Source organism: Nannospalax galili, unplaced genomic scaffold, assembly GCF_000622305.1.
Source record: "Nannospalax galili isolate Female #2095 unplaced genomic scaffold, S.galili_v1.0 scaffold786, whole genome shotgun sequence".
In the NCBI taxonomy this organism is placed as follows: domain Eukaryota; kingdom Metazoa; phylum Chordata; class Mammalia; order Rodentia; family Spalacidae; genus Nannospalax; species Nannospalax galili.
In genome coordinates, this window is record NW_008355774.1 from 1,449,356 (window position 1) to 1,468,200 (window position 18,845).

The 18,845-nt window shown below is 46.1% G+C and overlaps 1 protein-coding gene across 2 annotated transcripts in view; it reads right to left on the reverse strand.

The window, feature by feature from the left end:
* Ccdc36 (coiled-coil domain containing 36) overlaps positions 1-18,320 on the reverse strand; it is a 35,834-nt gene extending 17,514 nt beyond the window's left edge. For both annotated transcript variants that reach the window (XM_029556177.1, XM_008853193.2), the window contains exons 1-2: positions 18,284-18,320; positions 15,780-15,850 (exon numbers count right to left, since the gene is read on the reverse strand). In XM_029556177.1, the coding sequence (XP_029412037.1) occupies positions 15,780-15,835 (56 nt within the window). In that variant the 5' untranslated portion in view covers positions 15,836-15,850; positions 18,284-18,320. The remainder of the gene's footprint in view (positions 1-15,779; positions 15,851-18,283) is intronic.
* Positions 18,321-18,845: the final 525 nt, after the last annotated feature.

An 18,845-nucleotide genomic window follows, 5' to 3' on the forward strand; every position in this document is an offset into this window, starting at 1 on the left:
CAGTCAAAACTGCCTCCCAACCACAAATGGTCAAAATAGCCTGACAAACAACCAATCACCTACAGCCCCGTACATTCACCCCACCATGATGTAAGGCTGTGGTGGGCCCCCTATAAAAGGCCAAAGGCCAAACGCATGGACTAGGCCTTCTCATAGAGCTGGGGCACCAGTCTCTGTGTTAAGGTCCCTACTGCGGTTTGTACTTTTGTTCAATAAACCTTGCTTTTGCAGTTTTGGAAGTGTCGGGTAGTCGCTGGTCTCTTTGGGGTCCTGAGGCTAAAGTATAACATTTGGGGGCTCGTCCAGGATTCCCAGAGGACTGCCCCCCTGAACCCGAGCCCAAAAGGTTTGTGCTCAACCGGCTGGGTATGTCTTTGTGTAACTAGTCTGTTTGTCCGTTTGTCTTCTCTGCACTTTTGTTTTGGTCATGGCCATCTGAATTTGGTTTTTGTTGCTAGAATATTAGTGGATGCGCTAAGAAAGCAACCTGGAGGATCCGGGAGATGTCCCTATCTTCGTCGGGATGGGTGCCCCACACCGGGCATTCCACCAGGATGTTTGTCCGTCTGAAACCTCAGAGGACCACGTAACCCTGTTGGGACAGGAAACCCACGCAGGCAGGAATCCAGACCATCTAAGAGCCATGGCAGTCTGTACTGGGCCCTCTGTCTGCATCCTTTTTGTGTCTTGTGATCTTCGTTCTAACGTCCTTGTTGACGAAACGGATGGGACTCACAAACATCATGGGCAATACCCCCTCCTCCCCTCTGGACCTAACACTAGCCCATTGTGGGGACATAAAGATGATTGCTCATAATGGTGTAGATGTGATAAAAAGGAAATGGATGACCTTATGCAAGGCTGACTGGCCCTCCTTTAACGTCGGTTGGCCTCCAGGAGGAACCTTTAACCTAACTTTGATCTCTAGGGTAGAGGACCACGTCTTCTGCCCACAGATGGGCCATCAAGATCAGATTCCATACATCGTGACCTGGTGAGGCCTCATTGAACAACCTGATGGCCCCCTTCCTTGGGTCAAGTCCTTCCTTCCCCCGATTAATCCAACTGCTCCCTCTCCACCCTTACAGGTTCTCTCTCTCAAACCAAAGATGGAAGAGAGACATGTTCTTCAGGGGGGACAGAGGAGAAAGACATTTTCCCCCCGCCCTACTCCCCCTGAATGAGTGCCACGACAATGGCACCACAAGCACAGGCTCCGCCCCCTGACCCTGCAGAACCACCCCCACCCCCACAGGGACCTGCACAAGCCACGTGGAGTCGAAGGGGGGCAACCCCCCAACCTGATGCCATTGTCCTCCCCCTTCGGCCAGTGGGGCCCCCAGATGGGGAGGGCAATCAGCCCTTTCACTACTGGCCCTTTGCCACTAGTGATCTTTATAATTGGTGCTCACAGAACCCGCCTTTCTCTGAGAACCCCCTGAGAACCCCCGAGACTTGATTAACATTAGAAACTGTTCTCTTCACTCACCAGCCCACCTGGGATGACTGCCACCGACTCCTAGGTGTACTGTTCACTACTGAAGAGCGAAATAGAATTCTGGAAGCTGCTTGGAAATTGGTTCTGGGTCCCACTGGGGACCCTACCACAGACCCAGGCATTATTAATGCCAGTTTTCCCTCCACCCGCCCCAGCTGGTACTATAATAAGGCAAAGGTAAGGAGAGGCTCCTAGTCTGTCGCCAGACTCTGTTAGTGGGTCTCAAGATGGCAGCTTGAAAGCCTGCTAATATGTCTAATATGATGTCAGACAGGGGCCAGAAGAGAGCCCGGCCACATACTTAGAGAGATTACAAGATGCCTTCCGGCGATTTACTCCATATGACCTGGAGGTGGAGGAATCAGCGCAGACTGTAATGTTTGCCTTTGTAAATCAGGCAGCCCCTGACATCAAAAGGAAGTTGCAATCTTTGGATAGACTAGGGGAAAAGAATCTTAGGGACTTAAGAGCAGTGGCAGAAAAGGTTTATAATAAAAGAGAGACAGCAGAACAAAGGGAGGAAAGAAAGGAAAAGAGACAGGAAGTAAGCCTGACCAGGGTTCTGGAGAGACAACAGGCCCGCCACAGAAAGGACCTTAGAGAGATATTACTGGTAACAAACCCTCAGTACAGAGGGAGTTCACTGGCGGGATCAAGACCACGAAACAAGGTAGGAAAAAACCAATGTGCCTACTGCAAGGAGGAAGGACACTGGGTGAAGGATTGCCCCCAAAAGAATAGACAATCAGCCAAAATATTACCAGCTCTGAAAGGGGGTGATGACAGCGACTAGGGGAAATGGGGCTCAGGACCCCTCCCTGAGCCCAGGGTAACTCTGAAAATAGAGGGGAAACCAATTGAGTTTATGGTAGACACAGGTGCCCAGAATTCAGTCTTACTAGAGCCAAGAGGGCCAGTGTCCTCCAGAACTATATGGGTACAGGGGGCAACAGGAACAAAGCCCTATTCATGGACTACCCAAAGAACAGTAGATTTAGGAAAGAGCCAGGTACCCCACTCATTTCTAGTAACCCCAGAATGTCCCTACCCACTCCTGGGCAGAGATTTATTGTCAAAAATGAGGGCACAGATCCACTTCACAGCTAAAGGAGCCACCCTGATTCACAGTGGGGCACCGGTTCAGATTCTAGCCACCAACGACCTGGCTGAAGAATATAGACTTTACCAGGAACCGATCCAACCAAACCCTGATATATTAGACTGGCTTCAAAAGTTTCCCCAAACCTGGGCAGAAATAGGGGGTATGGGTCTAGCGGGACACAGGCCTCCTGTATATGTTGAACTTAAAGCAGGAGCGGACCCTGTCAAGGTGCGCCAGTATCCTATGCCCCTAGAGGAAAGACGTGGAATCACTCCACACATCAGAAAATTAACAGGACTGGGAGTGCTGAAAACAACCCAGTCTGCCTGGAACACCCCACTCCTGCCTGTCAAGAAGCCCCAATCTGGGGACTACAGACCAGTACAGGATTTAAGAGAGGTGAACAAGAGAGTCATTGACATCCACCCCACTGTCCCCAACCCTTATACATTACTCAGTACCCTGCCACCAGATCGGAAATGGTATACAATTCTGGATCTCAAGGATGCCTTCTCCAGCTTACCGCTAGCTCCCAGCAGTAAGCCCTACTTCACCTTCGAATGGCATGAACCGGAGGGAGGAATTAATGGCCAGCTGACCTGGACGCGATTGCCTCAAGGGTTAAAAACTCTCCAACTATATTTGATGAAGCCCTGCATGAAGATCTGGGTGAGTACAGAGCCCAACACCCTAACCTAAGTTTGTTACAATATGTTGATGACCTATTGATCGCAGCACTGGACCAGAAGTCCTGCCTGGAAGGGACTGAGGACTTACTAAATACACTTGGGAACGTAGGTTACTGGGCCTCAGCCAAAAAGGCCCAGATATGTTTGCAAGAAGTGACCTATTTAGGGTATGTCCTCAAAGAAGGACAATGCTGGTTGACTAGAGCCCGAAAAGAGACTGTGCTAAAGATACCTACACTGACCTCCAGGAAACAAAAGTGAGGGAATTCCTGGGCACCGCGGGGTTCTGCCGTCTCTGGATTCTGGGGTTCGCTGAGATTGCAAAACCGCTATATGAGGCCACCAAAGAAGGATAGGACTTCAACTGGACACAGGAAAGACAAGAGGCCTTTGAAACCCTAAAACGCAAGCTTTTAGAGGTCCCTGCCCTGGGACTATCAGATGTAAGCAAACCTTTCTGTCTATATGTGGATGAACATAGAGGTATTGCAAAAGGGGTCCTTACCCAGAGAGTGGGCCCCTGGAAGAGACCTATTGCATACCTATCAAAGAAATTAGACCCTGTAGCAACTGGATGCCCCCCCCCCTGCTTACGGATTACAGCAGCAGTGGCCTTGCTGGTTAAGGACGCCAACAAATTAACACTGGGACAGGATCTGCTTGTAGCAGCCCCCCATGCCCTTGAGGGAGTGCTCAAGCAACCTCCTGATCGATGGTTGAGCAACGCCCGATTGACTCATTACCAGGCCCTGCTCTTGAATCTGCCCAGAATTACCTTCCAGGTGCCGACATCACTGAACCCAGCCACGTTGCTGCTGAATCCTGACTTCGGAGACCCGCTCCATGACTGTGCTGAGATCTTGGCTCAGGTGCACTGCATCTGGCTTGACCTACAGGACATTCCCCTGCCTGACTCTGAAGAGACTTGGTACACAGACGGGAGCAGCTTCATCCGAGATGGTAAAAGATATGCAGGGGGAGTGGTCACAACCACTTCGGAAGTCATCTGGGCTGAACCATTACCAATAGGTACATCAGCCCAAAAAGCTGAACTGGTCAGGCTTACCCAGGCCCTAAAAATGGGCAAGGGAAAAAGGCTTAATGTCTATACAGACAGCAGGTATGCATTTGCTACTGCCCATATCCATGGAGCCATCTACCAGGAGAGAGGCCTTCTTACTGCAGAGGGAAAAATTATTAAAAATAATCAAGAGATCTTAGACCTTCTGCAAGTCCTCTGGGACCCGACAAAATTGGCCATAATCCACTACCTGGGTCACCAAAAAGGAACAACCCCCACTCAGATAGGAAACAATCTGGCGGACAAAACAGCCAAAGAAATAGCCCTGACTTCTAAGATCCTGCCCACTTTGGTAGACCCCGGGGCGAGAGAACTGCCCAAAACTCCCCATTATAGCCCTGAAGACTTAGCCTGGATACACACTCTCCCTATGACTCAATGTCTAGAGGACTGGTGGAGAACAGCAGATGGATGGATCATCCTACCCGAGAAATTAGGCCTAAGATTGCTTAAGAGAATACATCAAGCTTCACATATGGGCACACGGAGAATGCAAGACTTATTAAGAAGGGCCAGAGTTAAAATTCAGAAAGGAAACCAAGCCATCGAAAAAATTGTTAGGCATTGTCATGCCTGCCAATTAACCAACATGACCTTGTCTCCCGCTAACCTAGGGTCCAGGAACAGAGGGACACGGCTGGGTACGTACTGGGAGACTGATTTCACTGAAATCAAATCAGGGAAATTTGGATATAAATATTTATTAGTCTTCATAGATACCTTCTCGGGATGGACTGAGGCTTACCCAACCAAACACGAGACGGCTCATGTAGTAGCTAAAAAGCTAATCGAAGAGATCCTGCCCAGGTATGGCTTTCCAACCATGATCGGATCAGACAATGGCCCAGCCTTCGTCTCTCAGGTAAGTCAGGGAATAGCCACTGCACTGGGGGCCAATTGGAAATTACATTGTGCATATAGACCCCAGAGTTCAGGACAGGTCGAGAGAATGAATAGAACTCTAGAAGAGACCTTAACCAAATTAGCCTTAGAGACTGGTGCAGACTGGGTGGCTCTCCTCCCCTTTGCCCTTTTTAGAGTGAGAAATACTCCGTACCAACTAGGTTTGACCCCCTTTGAAATTATGTATGGAGTCCCAACCCCCATGATTCCCAGCCTCCAAACTGACCTGGTATCGGCCTTAGATGACCAAGATCTGCTGGACTCTCTACAAAGGCTGCAGCAGGCCCGTCAATGAGTTTGGCCACACTTAGGGCCATATACGAGGCTGTTGTTCCCCCACAACCCCACAGGTTCGAGCCAGGCGATTGGGTCTTCATCCACAGACACCAACGGAAAAACCTCGAGCCAAGATGGAAGGGTCCCTTCGTAGTCCTCATGATGACACCCACCGCACTCAAAGTGGACGGAGTCGCAGCCTGGGTACACTATTCCCACTCAAAGCCTGTTGACTTGCTTACAGCTCCAGAAGATTACAAGGGAGACACCTGGAAGGCATCCCGACACCCTTCGAACCCACTCAAGCTTCAAATTCAGCGGGATACTTCCTGTTGACCTGTTTGCTGCTGGTTGGGCACCTCCCTACAGGAAGTTCGAGTCCCCATGCACCAGTACAAGTGACCTGGACATTGGCCAGCATGGAAACAGGAAAGGCAGTGTTAACCCGGACTGAGAACCATCCACCCAACACCTAGTGGCCCCCACTTGATGTAGACCTCTGTACCCTAGCAGATGGAAAGTATGACACAGGTCTGGATGGAAAACCCTTGGGGTATGAAAAGTCCTCAGTAGGTTATAATTGTAGATTCAAATTGGGGTTAGGAATCTACGGGCTAAAAGTTTCTATTTCTGTCCAGGGCCCCATGTTAAACTGGGATGTGGGGAGGCCAAACACTACTATTGCCAGGACTGGGGATGTGAGACTACTGGGGAGGCATGGTGGTTAACAACCGCCCCAGGAGAAGTCATTACCATCAAGCAGAACCGGTCGGGAACACCATGCTCGTCCGGGTCGGGTAGTAATCCCATGAGATGCAACCCCTACTTATTAGGTTCACTGAAAAAGGAAAACAGGATCGAGGATGGGGAGTAAGCAGACCATGGGGCCTGCACCTGTGGCTAACTGGATATGATACAGGGCTCTTATTTTCTCTCCAGTGGCAGGAAATCCTGCAGGGGACCACAGTTGGTCCAAACCCTCTCCTAGTATCTAAGCCGGGGGGCCTCCCCGCAGGGATGGGTCCGACAACCAAGCCCGCTCACAGGCCCAAAAATGGAACTTCCACAGTTAGTCCTCTACAGTCAAACCCCGAGCAGGCAGGGATGGCCTGATAGACTGTTGGATCAGGCCTTCTCCTTTTTTAAATGCCACCCACCCGAGCAGTGCTATCTCCTGCTGGTTGTGTTATGATATGGCTCCTCCCTATTACAAAGGAGTCGCGGTACAAGGTAACTATACGACCAGCCGGAATGATTCAAGCTGCAGATAGTCTTCTAAAGCAAACCTCTCCCTCGAGAGAGTTACAGGCTCAGGGATCTGTATAGGAAGTGTTCCCCAGTCATACTCTTTTCTATGCAACCAGACCTTTCCCGTTAATGCCTTGACCCAAGAGTATTACACCCCCCCTGACAACACCTGGTGGACCTGCTCTACTGGGCTGACACCCTGTGCCCAGTCTCAGGTTGTCAAAACGACCAGCTTTTGTGTGCTCACCCTCCTTTTCCCTCGCTTGGTATACCACTCAAATGAAGAGTTCATGCAGCTTTATCTACAGCAAGAGCAGTTCCCCCTGTGCCTTAAAAGAACTCTCGTAGTCGCAGCTGTGACTCTTGCAACTTTAGTAAGCACTGGGATAGCTTCAGGGATAGGCACGGGGGCCACTGCCATCATAAAGGGAAATGCTCAGTACACTGACTTGTGCACCAGCCTAGACGCTGACCTCCAGCGTTTAGAAGAATCTATAAGTCAGCTTCAGGATTCTGTCAGTTCTTTAGCAGAGGTAGCCCTGCAGAACCGGAGGGGGCTGGACCTCCGCTTCCTACTTCTACTCTTGACTTTTGGCCCATGTATCATCAACAAGCTGGTACAATTTATGAAAGATCGATTAGGAACCATCCAGTTTATGGTCCAGAGGCAGCAGACTTATACACCTCTCAGATCAGAACCCCCTACAAGCTATGAGTTATTGCAATGAGACCCATGATTAGGTCTCGGGGACAAGTCTAAGGGGGCAATGAAGAGCTGTGGCAACTCCATTTTAAAACCAACCTCCATTTTATTAAACACCCCAGTTGAATCTTTCCAGTAAGAGCGAGTAGTTCCCGGAATACCCAGAGACAAACTGCCACAAATGGTCAAAACTGCCTCCCAACCACAAACAGTCAAAATAGCCTGACAAACAACCAATCACCTACGGCCCCATACATTCACCCCACCATGACGTAAGGCTGTGGTGGGCCCCCTATAAAAGGCCAGCCCAAACGATGGACTGGGCCTTTTCATAGAGCTGGGGCACCAGTTTCTGTGTTAAGGTCCCTACCGTGGTTTGTACTTTTGTTCAATAAACCTTGCTTTTGCAGTTTTGGAAGTGTCGGGCAGTCGCTGGTCTCTTTGGGGTCTTGAGGCTGAAGTATAATAATTTTGATTCTGATAACCTGGGAACAATTAAAATAAAATTTGAGGGGGCTGGACAGATGGCTCAGTGGTTAAGAACACTGACTGTTCTTGCAGAAGACCCAGGTTCGAATCCCAGCACCCACATGGCAGCTAACAACTGTCGGTAACTCCAATTCCAGGGGATCCGACAGTCTCTTCTGTTCTTCACAGGCATTGCACGAACAACACGGGTGCACTTACCTACATGCAGGCAATACACACATAAAATAAAAATAATAAATAAAATGTTAAAAATGTTGATAAAATAAATTTGAACAAAAATGACTGACATTATTCCTTTTTTCACATCACTTTGGGCTGTAACACCATTATTTAGAGCAGAGTTCAAAAATCTTTTAGGGATTAAGAGACAGTCACTTTTTCAAAGATGAATCTATCAGTCATAAAGGAATTAGATAAAGTAGTCTATGCAAAAACAACTTTGAAAACAAAAAAGTAAAAATTGAGTGGGCCAGATGGCTCAGCAGGTAAAGGCGCTTGACATACAAGCTTAACAACCTGAGTTCAATCCCAAGAATGTACATAAAGGTGAGAGAAGAGAACCAACTCCACAAAGTTGTCCTCTGACCAAGTAAAAAGTGATTGAACTCTATTACATATCATTTATGTGAAGTTTTTAAATTAAGTTTATTTACTCAGGGAGGGCTGTGGGTGGGTGGGTGTACCACTGCATGCTTGCAGGAGTTAGAAGACACCAGTGGGAGCTGGTTCTCTCCTTTCACTATGTGGTTTCTGGGAATTAAACTTAAGATTTAAGTCAGGCTTGGCAGCAAGTGCCTTTAGTCACTGAGCCATGTTGTTGGCCCCATTTATGTGAATTTGGGGGGAGGTGTTGAGACAGGATCTAACTATGTAGGCCTGGCTGGCCTCAAACTGACAGAGATCCACCTGCCTCTGCCTCTTAAGTGCTTGAATTAAAGGTGTGCACTACCACACCCAGCATTCATTTATGTGTTTTCTTTTTTTGTAAAAAAATGTTTTATTCTATTTTTGTATAAAATACAAGGGAGAAATCTGGCCAATCCACACATGACTTTGACCACATGGAGGGGGACTTACCAAACTTTGAGCTAAGAACATACAAATGTTTCTTTTTATGATGTCTACAGTAGTTGTCTATGCTTTTCCATTTAACTGTTTTAAAAATCCACATATCTCCATTGTTATCTTCTGTCCCAGTTATAGGACAAGGACAGGGAGGAATCAGGCTGGTTAAAACAACACTTCTGGGGCTGGAGAGATGGCTCAGCAGTTACGAACACTGTTCTTGCAGAAGACCTGGGTTCAAATCCCAGCACCCACATGGCAGCTAACAACTGTCCATAACTCCAGTTCCAGGGAATTTGACAGCCTCTTCTGTCCTCCTCGGGTATTGCGTGACACGGGTGCACTTACCTACATGCAGGCAATACACTCATACACATAAAATAAAAATAATAAATATCAAGAAAATACTTCTAAGCAGTTTTCTTTCTGGTTTTTTTGGGGGGGGGTTTGAGACAGGGTCTCACTGTAGCCCCAGCTGGCCTGGAAATCACTATGTAGACCAGGATGGCCTTGAACTCACAAAGATTCACCTGCCTCTGCCTCCCAAGTACTGGGATTAAAAGCGTGCGCCACCACGCCCAGCCTAAGCAGTTTTTTGTTGTCCATTTTTTCCAATCATAGATTTGTGGATGTGAGGGATCACATTACCCCCAACTATGGTAGCTTTGATAATCTAGTTCTTCATCACCAGGGATTGCAAAATACAAGTGACAGTGATACATTCTACTTTGAGCTCCTTGGAGGCATTACCTGCCAAGCTCTCAGTGAAGGAGACACTGCTTCCCACTATCCTTTCCAACTTTGCTTCCAGCTATGGTCTTGACCAAACAATACCCACTGCTGCCCGTGCTGCTGCTGCTCTCCCATTTGTATGATTTTTTTGGGGGGGGGTCTTTTAAGACAGGGTAACCACAGTGGCCTGGAACTTGCTATGTAGACCAGGCTGGCCTCAATCTCAGAGATCCACCTGCCTCTGTCTGGTGCTGGGATTAAAGGCATGTGCCACCATGCCTGGCTTATGTGAAATTTTAAGCCTATGTCAATACATGTTTGTAATTGAGCATTTGGAAGGTGGATTGGAAGGACACACATTAACTCTTCTAAAGTGTGCCCTTACAAGAAAGCTAATTCCTGTAATTATTCATGTAATGCCAGCACTCAAAAAACAAGAAACAGATCAGCACGATGGCTCAGTGGGTAAAGGTGTCTGCCACCATGCTGTACCACCTGAGATCAATCCCTGGGACCTACATGGTGGGAAGAGAACTGACTCCAATAAGTTGTCTGCTGATCTCCACATGTGCACACACACACACATTTCAAAAAAAAAATTTTTTTTTGAGACAGGGTCTCCCTGTAGCCTCAGCTGGCCTGGAACTCCCTTTGTAGACCAGGCTGGCCTTAAACTCACAGAGATCCACCTGCCTCTGCCTCCCAAGTGCTGGGACTAAAGGAGTGCCCCACTACGCAGGGCTTCAAAAAATTTTTTTGTTAAAGAAACAGAAACTACAAGATTAAGTGCTGACGAGATGGTTGGGTAGGGAAAAGCACTTGTCACCAAGTCTGATGACCTGAGTTCAATCCCTGGGACCCACATAGTAGGAGAGAACCAAACTACCACATGTTGTCCTCTGAGGGCCATACACATGTCATGGCATACATGTACCTACACTTACACACACACACACACAACACACACACACACACACAAATAAATGTAGAACAAATGCCTTTTAACTAAAAAATAGGCCTTACTATGAACTGAATGTTTATGTCCCTGCAAATCCTTATGTTAAGCTCTACCTTGTCAATGTGACAGCATTTGGAGACAGGGCTTTTTTTTTGCAAGAGTATTCACCTTTAGATGAGGTCCAAGGTAAGGCTCTTGTGATAGGATTAATGTTCTCATAAGAAGAGACACAAGGGGGCTGGAGAGCTGGCTCAGTGGTTAAGAGCACTGGTTGATCTTGCGGAGGACCCAGGTTTGATTCCTAGCACCCACAGAGCACTGGCTGATCTTGCAGAGGACCCAGGTTTGATTCCTAGCACTCACATGGCGGCTAACAACCATCCATAAGTCCAGTTCCAGGGGAATCCAATGCCTTCTGACTTTTGTGGGCACTGTACAACATGGGTACACTTACATGCATGCAGGCAATAGACTCATACACACAAAATAAAAATAATAAAACATTTATTATTATTTTTTGAATTTTATGTGTATGTGTGTATTGCCTGCAAGTAGGGTAAATGCACCTGTATCGTGCAATGCCCGTGGAGGTCAGAAGAGGCTGTCAGATCCTCTGGGACTCGAGTTACAGACAGTTATTAGCTGCCATGTGGGTGCTGGGATTTGAACCCAAGTCTTCTGCAAGAACAACCAGTGTTCTTAACCTCTGAGCCATCTCTCCAGCCCATAAATAAAATATTTTAAAAAAGAAGAGACACACACACACACAAAATAGCCAATGCTCAACATTCTACAACCCCACGTCCAACCCTGTGAAGATACAATAAGACAGGGCTGGTCTGCAAGTCAGAAAGACACAACTCACCAGAAACCAACTATACTGATACCCCAATACAATGCTCTGTACCTCCAGAACTGTGAAAAAGTTAATTTCTCACATTCAGTCTATGGTACTTTATTATGAGATGCTGAGCAGGTGAATGAGGCTAATACTGAACTCATTCATACTGAAGACTATCAATAATTCAGATCTATACACAAAAGCATTCATTAAAAAAATGTTTTGCCGGGCGTGGTGGTGCACACCTTTAATCCCAGCACTTGGGAGGCAGAGGCAGGAGGATCTCTGTGAGTTCAAAGCCAGCCTGGTCTACATAGTGAGTTCCAGGACAGCTGGGGCTACAGGGAGACCCTGTCTCAAAAAGACCAAAAAAAAAAAAGTGTTTTGAAAGCTGGGCATGGTGGTGCATGCCTTTAGTCCCAGCACTAGGGAGGCAGAGGCAGGTGGATCTCTGTGAGTTCCAGGCCAACCTGGTCTACACAGAGAGTTCCAGATCAGCTGGGGCTACAGGGAGACCCTGTCTCAAAATGACCAAAAAAATTTTTTTAAAAACTGAGCATGGAGGTGAATGTCTATAATCTCAGCATTGAAGAGGTATAGGCAGGAGGATCAGAAGTTTAAGGTTGAAACCCAGCCTGGGCTACAATGATACCCTGTCTCAAAAGAAAAAGCTTTTGAAGCTGGCTATAGTTCTAGCACTCAGGAAGCTCGAACAGGAAGATTTTGCATTTTGGGGGCTAGCTTGGACAACATAGCAAGACTTTGTCTCAAACAAACAAAAATCTTTTTTCTTTTTTTTTCTTTTCTTTTTTTTTTTTTGGTCTTTTTGAGCTAGGGTCTCCCTGTATGTAGACCAAGCTGGCCTCAAACTCACAAAGATCTGTGTGCCTCTGCCTCCCAAGTGCTGGGATTAAAGGCGTGCACCACCACGCCCAGCTACAAAAATCGTTTTTATTTATTTTTATTTTATGTGTATGAGTGTATTTGCCTGCATGAGTATAAGTGCACCAGTGTTGTGTAATGCCCAAGGAGGTCAGAAGAAGGTGTCGGATTCCCCTGGAACTGGAGTTACAGATAACTGTTAACTGCCATGTGGGTGCTGGGAATCAAACCCAAGTCCTTTGTAAGAGCAGTCAGTGCTCTTAACCCCTGAGCTCTCTCTCCAGCTCCAATAAAAATCATTTTTGTTTCCTCTTTTTTTTTTCGGGGGTGGGTGGCTCTTTGTTTTTTGAGAGTCCCCTTGTACCACCAATTGGCCTAGATTCACTAAAACCAGGCTGGGCTAGATCTCAGAGATTGGCCTGTCTCTGCTTCCTGAGTGCTGGGATTAAAGGTGTATGCCACCATTCCCAGCTTTGTTTTTGTTTTTTGAGACAGAGACTGATGGTGTAACCCAGGCTGGTCTCAAAACTCCCCATATTGTCAAGGGTGACAGAACTTCTGATCCTCCTGCCTAAAATCGTTCATGAAAGAAATGTTGCTCCCTTTTTATCCTTTCAGTGCCCTTCCTTCCTTCCTTCCTTCCTTCCTTCCTTCCTTCCTTCCTTCCTTCCTTCCTTCCTTCCCTCCCTCCCTCCCTCCCTTTCTCTCTCTCTCCTTTTTTTTTTCTTTTTGAAACAGGTTCTCCCTGTAGCCCCCAGTTGACCTGGAACTTGATATGTAGACCAGGCTGGCCTCAAACTCACAGTAGTCTGCCTGCCTCTGCCTCCCATTTGTTGGGATTAAAGAGGTACGCCACCACATTTGGCTGTATGTCCTTTCTTGATTCACAGTTGGAAGCTGTGATTTTCTAACTTCCTTCCCACTGAGATAGATGCCAGTCTTTAAACCTTACATATGAAGTTGGGTATAGTGGCTGACACAAGTAATTCTAACATTCAGGAAACTGGGACAGGAGGTTTACCACAAGTTAGAAGCAAGCAGTAAGTTCCAGGACAGTTTGGGGTACAGTGTGAAACTCTATTTCAAAAGACAAAAATCAAAAAGAAATAAAACCAAAATGTCACATCTGAAGGGATTATAGTATTATTAGGGATAAGGGATTTAGGGACTGAAAAGGATGGCTCAATGGTTAAGAGCACTTGCTGCTCCTTCCAGAGGACCTGAGTTTGGTTCCTGGCACTCATACTGGGGGGCTCACATCTCCTGTAACTCTGAAGGAGAGTGTCCCTCAGACCCCCCCTCCCTATCCTCTAAGAAAAAGCTGCCTTCCACCTGGCTCTGGAAACCCCCTCCATTGTTCAAACCCTTTCCTGATACATCTGTTCATGGTTTCTATAGGAATGGTCAGGACAGAAGAGAAAGAACATTCTGTCCCAGGTAAGCTAGCCAATGGCTGTATAGGTTAAGGCTCTAGAAATCAGCCCTAGATTGTTCAAATCTTTTCCTGGTTATTCTGTGTATGGTTTCTACAGAAATCCCCTGCTTTGTGGTTTTTATACTTAAAAGCCCTCTGTTTTCTCTGCCCAGGATCGCAGTACAGCTCCCGAGACTGTCTGTGTCCCCAACTGGTTGACTCCAATAAAGTGCTTCTTTTTCCTGAGACTCAGTGTCCGAGTGGTCAATTCAGGGAACTTTTCGGACCCTGAACAACTCCAGCTCCAGGGGATCCAACGACCACTTCCGGCTTCTGCTGACACACATATATGTGCCCACACACTCAGACACACACACATATACACATAAATAGCAAAATAAAATCTAAAATAAAAAAAAGGCAAACTGGAGCTAGAGAGAAGGTGCAGCAGTTAGTTAAGAGGCCTTACTCTTTCGGAGGATCTTAGTTCAGTTCCCAGCACCCATGTCAGGTGGCTCACAACTGCCTATAAATCCAGCTGCAGGGGAACTGATGCCCTGGCCTCCCAGGGCACCCACACATGTGGTATGCGCACACACATAGACATACACAGACATAAACAGAGTCTCACTTATATAGTGCTGGTTGGGTCTGGAACTCACTATGTAGACCACTTGAACACATAGAGATCCACCTGCCTCTGCCTTCCAAGTGCTGGGATTAAAGGCATGGGGCTGGGAGATGGCTCAGCAGTTAAGAACACTGGTTGTTCTTGCAGAAGATCCAGCTTGGAATCCTAGCACCCACATGGCAGCTAACAACTGTCTGTAACTCCAGTTCCAGGGGATCCAACAGCCTCTTCTGTCCTCTGTGGGCATTGCACAACACGGGTGCACTTACATACATGCAGGCATAATACTCATACATATAAAATAAAAATAATGAATATTTTTTAAAAATATACGTCATTTCAGGGGCACACCCACTAAGTTATCAATGGCAAGGCTTATTGCAGGCTGGCGGACATCAGTCTAAAACCTTAGTGGAACAGTAAGCATGTGCTACTCAATGAGTGTTGCCAGTAGCTGCAGTGTGTCGTATCTCCATGGCACCTACAAAATGCGCTACACAAACATCTGAACACTGAATTAATTTTATTTCTTACTATTTCAATAGTATTGCCCCAATTTAGATCAGTTTCTAGATGATGGGATATATCAGATTCTCACAGGTCCAGTTCCAATACCTAGTGTTGGATACAGGGTTCATACACACAGCTGGCTTGATATCATTTGAGTCTGTGTGTGTGTGGTTCTGTGGTTGTGTGTGTGTGTGTTCATGACACTTGGACCATATGTGTAGGTGTGGGTATGTGTGTGCATGGCATCTGAATGAAGGTCAGAGGACAACCATGTATGTCTATCCTTAAGTACCTTCCACCTTTTGTTAGAGATGAGGCTTCTCATTGGAACCTTGTCACACAGGCCAATCTAGCTTGGCCTGTGAGCTTCCAGATCTGCCTGCCTCTATGTCCTGTTTCACTATTGCTGGGATTGCAGATATATATGAGTGTGCCCAGCTTTCCACATAGGTTTTGGGGATTCAAACACAAGTTTTCACGCTTGCAAGGCAAATGTTTTTATCAACTAAGGCATCTCCTCAGAACTGACATTACTTTTCCAATCAGAAAAAGAGCAGGAGGAAAAAGACAAGCATAGAAAGAAGCAGTAGTAACAAAGGAGAGGAGGAGAAAGGAGAGGCAATATGGGATACCACTATTACAATACAATAGCCATTCCAGCTATTGGCAAGTTTACTATTACTAAAGGAAAGGACTTTCTATGAAATCAATAAAATCACAAGACTTAAATATCAAATTAAATAGCCAGGAAACTTACCCAGAACCTGAGGGAATACTGAGCATCTCTTTGATATTCCAGACATTAAAATTCATTTCTGAGACTTATTTCTATTAGAAAGAACAGAGAAAGATGAAGAAGTTAAATGTAGTACAATATTCTCCAAAACATACTAGTTATTGTATGTAAAAACACTTCAGCAGTTTTATCCCCATTCAGTTGGTGAAAATTTCCATTACTTATAAGCTATAAATAGATATTTGTATGCTATCAAATTGCATTAAATTACCATAAGCTGATTGTTACTCAGAATCATACAAATTTAAAAGTTATAGGGCTGGAAAGATGGCTCAGCAGTTAAGAACACTGGCTGTTCTTGCAGAAGACCTGGTTTTGAATTCCAGCACCCATATGGCAGCTAACAACTGTCTGTACCTCCACTTCCAGAGGATCCAAGGGCCTCTTCTGTCCTCCATGGGCATTGCACCATATGGGTGCACTTACCTACCTGCAGGCAATACACTCATACACATAAAATAAAAAATAACATATAAAATATTTTTTAAAAAGTTATGAGCCAGATGTGGTGGCATACACCTATAATGCCAGATTCAGGACGTAGAGGCAGGAAGATCAGGAGGAGCTCAATGGCCAACCTAGGCATCAGAGGGAGTCTGAGGCCAACCTAGGCTCAGTATCTCCCCAACAAAAAAATTATACATTTTTTTTGTTGCAACCAAGGTTGGCCTCAAACTTACTATGCACCTGAGGATGACTATGAATATCTGATCCTCTTACCTCCACCTCTCATATCTAGGATTACAGTTTTGTGCCACAATGCCTAGCAAAACTATAAATTTCTGTAAATTTTTGGTAGTATTTTTGGACTTTAATTGACCATGACAAATTAATCTGTAGAAAATCAAAATCATGGATAAGGAACACCTTCTGTAACTATTTCTAAGGTTCTAGAACCTAATATATGTTTTCTGGGGAGCCAATGGAGGTGGAGTCTCTGTGTAGCCTATATTGAGATTGGTCTCAGACTCATTCTGTACCCTAGTCTGGCCTCCAGCCTACAATTCTCCTGCATCTGCCTCCCAAGTGCTGGGATAACTGACATACACTATCATACCAATTGATCATAGCCTATTCCTTTAAAATATGTTTTTTTAATTTTATTTATTCTGTATGTGTGTATGTGCACAAACTTGCATGTGCCATGGTGCACATGCAGAGGTTACAGGACAACATTTGGGTGTTAGTTGTCTCCTTCCACTGTGGTTTCCAAAAACTGAAGTCAAGTTGTCAGGTCTATACCACAAGCATTTTTAATCACTACTTCATCTCCCTAGCATGAACTTTAAAAAAAAAAAAATCATGAATGGCTGGGCGTATTGGCACATGCCTTTATTCCCAGAACTTGGGAGGCAGAGGCAGGCGGATATCTGTGAGTTCAAGGCCAGCTTGGTATACATAGCTAGTTCCAGGTCATCTGGGGCTACAGGGAAACCCTGTCTCAAAAAGACACACAAAAAAAATCATAAATGGGGCTGGAAAGATGTCTCATTTGTTAAAAAGTACCGGTTGCTCTTTCAGAGGACCTGGGTTTGGTTCCCAGGATCCACATGACGGCTAACAAACATCTTTAACTCCAGCTCCAGGGGATCCAATGCCCACTTCTGGCCTCTGGAAACATTGCATGACACGGGTGCACATAAAATTAATATAAGTAGCTGGGCGTAGTGGCACATGCCTTTAATCCCAGCACTTGGGAGGCAGAGGCAGGTGGATCTCTGTGAGTTCAAGGCTAGCCTGGTCTACATAGTGAGTTCCAGGACAGCTGGGGCTATAGGGAGACCCTGTCTCAAAAAGACCAAAAAAAATAATATAAGTAAATAAAAATTGTAATTATTACTTTTTTGTGTATGTGTATATATGTGTGTGGACACATACTTGACACAGCATAGCTGTGGAGGTCAGAGGACAACTAGAGGAGATTGGTTGTCTCTTTCCACTGTGGAGTCCAGGGATTGAACTCAGGTAGTCAAGTTTGACAGCAGGCACTTTTACCACTGAGCCATCTTAATGGCTCCTGAACCTTCTCTTTTAAAAAAAGAAAGATGGGGCTGGAGAGATGGCTCAGCAGTTAAGAACACTGGCTGTTCTTGCAGAAGACCTGGGTTGGAATCCCAGCACCCACATGGCAGCTAACAACTGTCAGTAACTCCAGTTCCAGGGAATTTGACAGCCTCTTCTGTCCTCCTCAGGCATTGCACGACAAGGATACACTTACCTACATGCAGGCAATACACACCTACACATAAAAATAATAAATTAAGGGCTGTGCGTGGTGGCACACCTTAATCCCAGCACTTGGGAGGCAGAGGCTGGTGGCTCTTTGTGAGTTCAAGGCCAGCCTGGTCTACATAGTGAGTTCCAGGACAGCTGGGGCTACAAGGAGACCCTGTCTGAAAAAGACAAAAAATAAATAAATAAATAAATAAATAAATAAATAAATAAATAGACAAACTGTAGCTCACCTCCCTCTGCTTTCCTGGGCCGCACAACCTGCCAACCTCTTTCCTGGACACCAGGACTGACCTTTCCTCTTCCTGATCCTTTGCATCCAGACCAACCCAGTTCCTCAGTGCAGTCCCCAGGAGCCCTTGAGGCCTCTTCCTGCCCCCATCTCCCTTTGCATCTCTGGGTGGCACAGCGACCAGCTACCCTAGACCAGAATCTTTCTTGGGCCCTGCTCCCAGGCCAGTCCAACCTCCAAATTCCTGAGGCCAAAATCTTTCCTGGAGGGATCCAGACCTTAGGAGAAAGCCTGAGAGCATCTGATCCTCATCTGACTTGGGCCTCTGTGGGAACTCCTGAAGACAAAAGCAATCTGGAAACTCCAATATAAAATCAAAAGAGAACCAGAAGCTTAGAGGAACCAGCTTTTTATGCCCAAAAAGGAAACCACGAAGTCACATAAACTTTACAAAAAGAAGCAGACCTAAAGTTGAAGGCTTGAGTCTCACACAAGAATCAGGAACTACAAAAGAAATTCACATGTCAAAATCACAGGGAAAAAATAATAACATGAAAAACAAA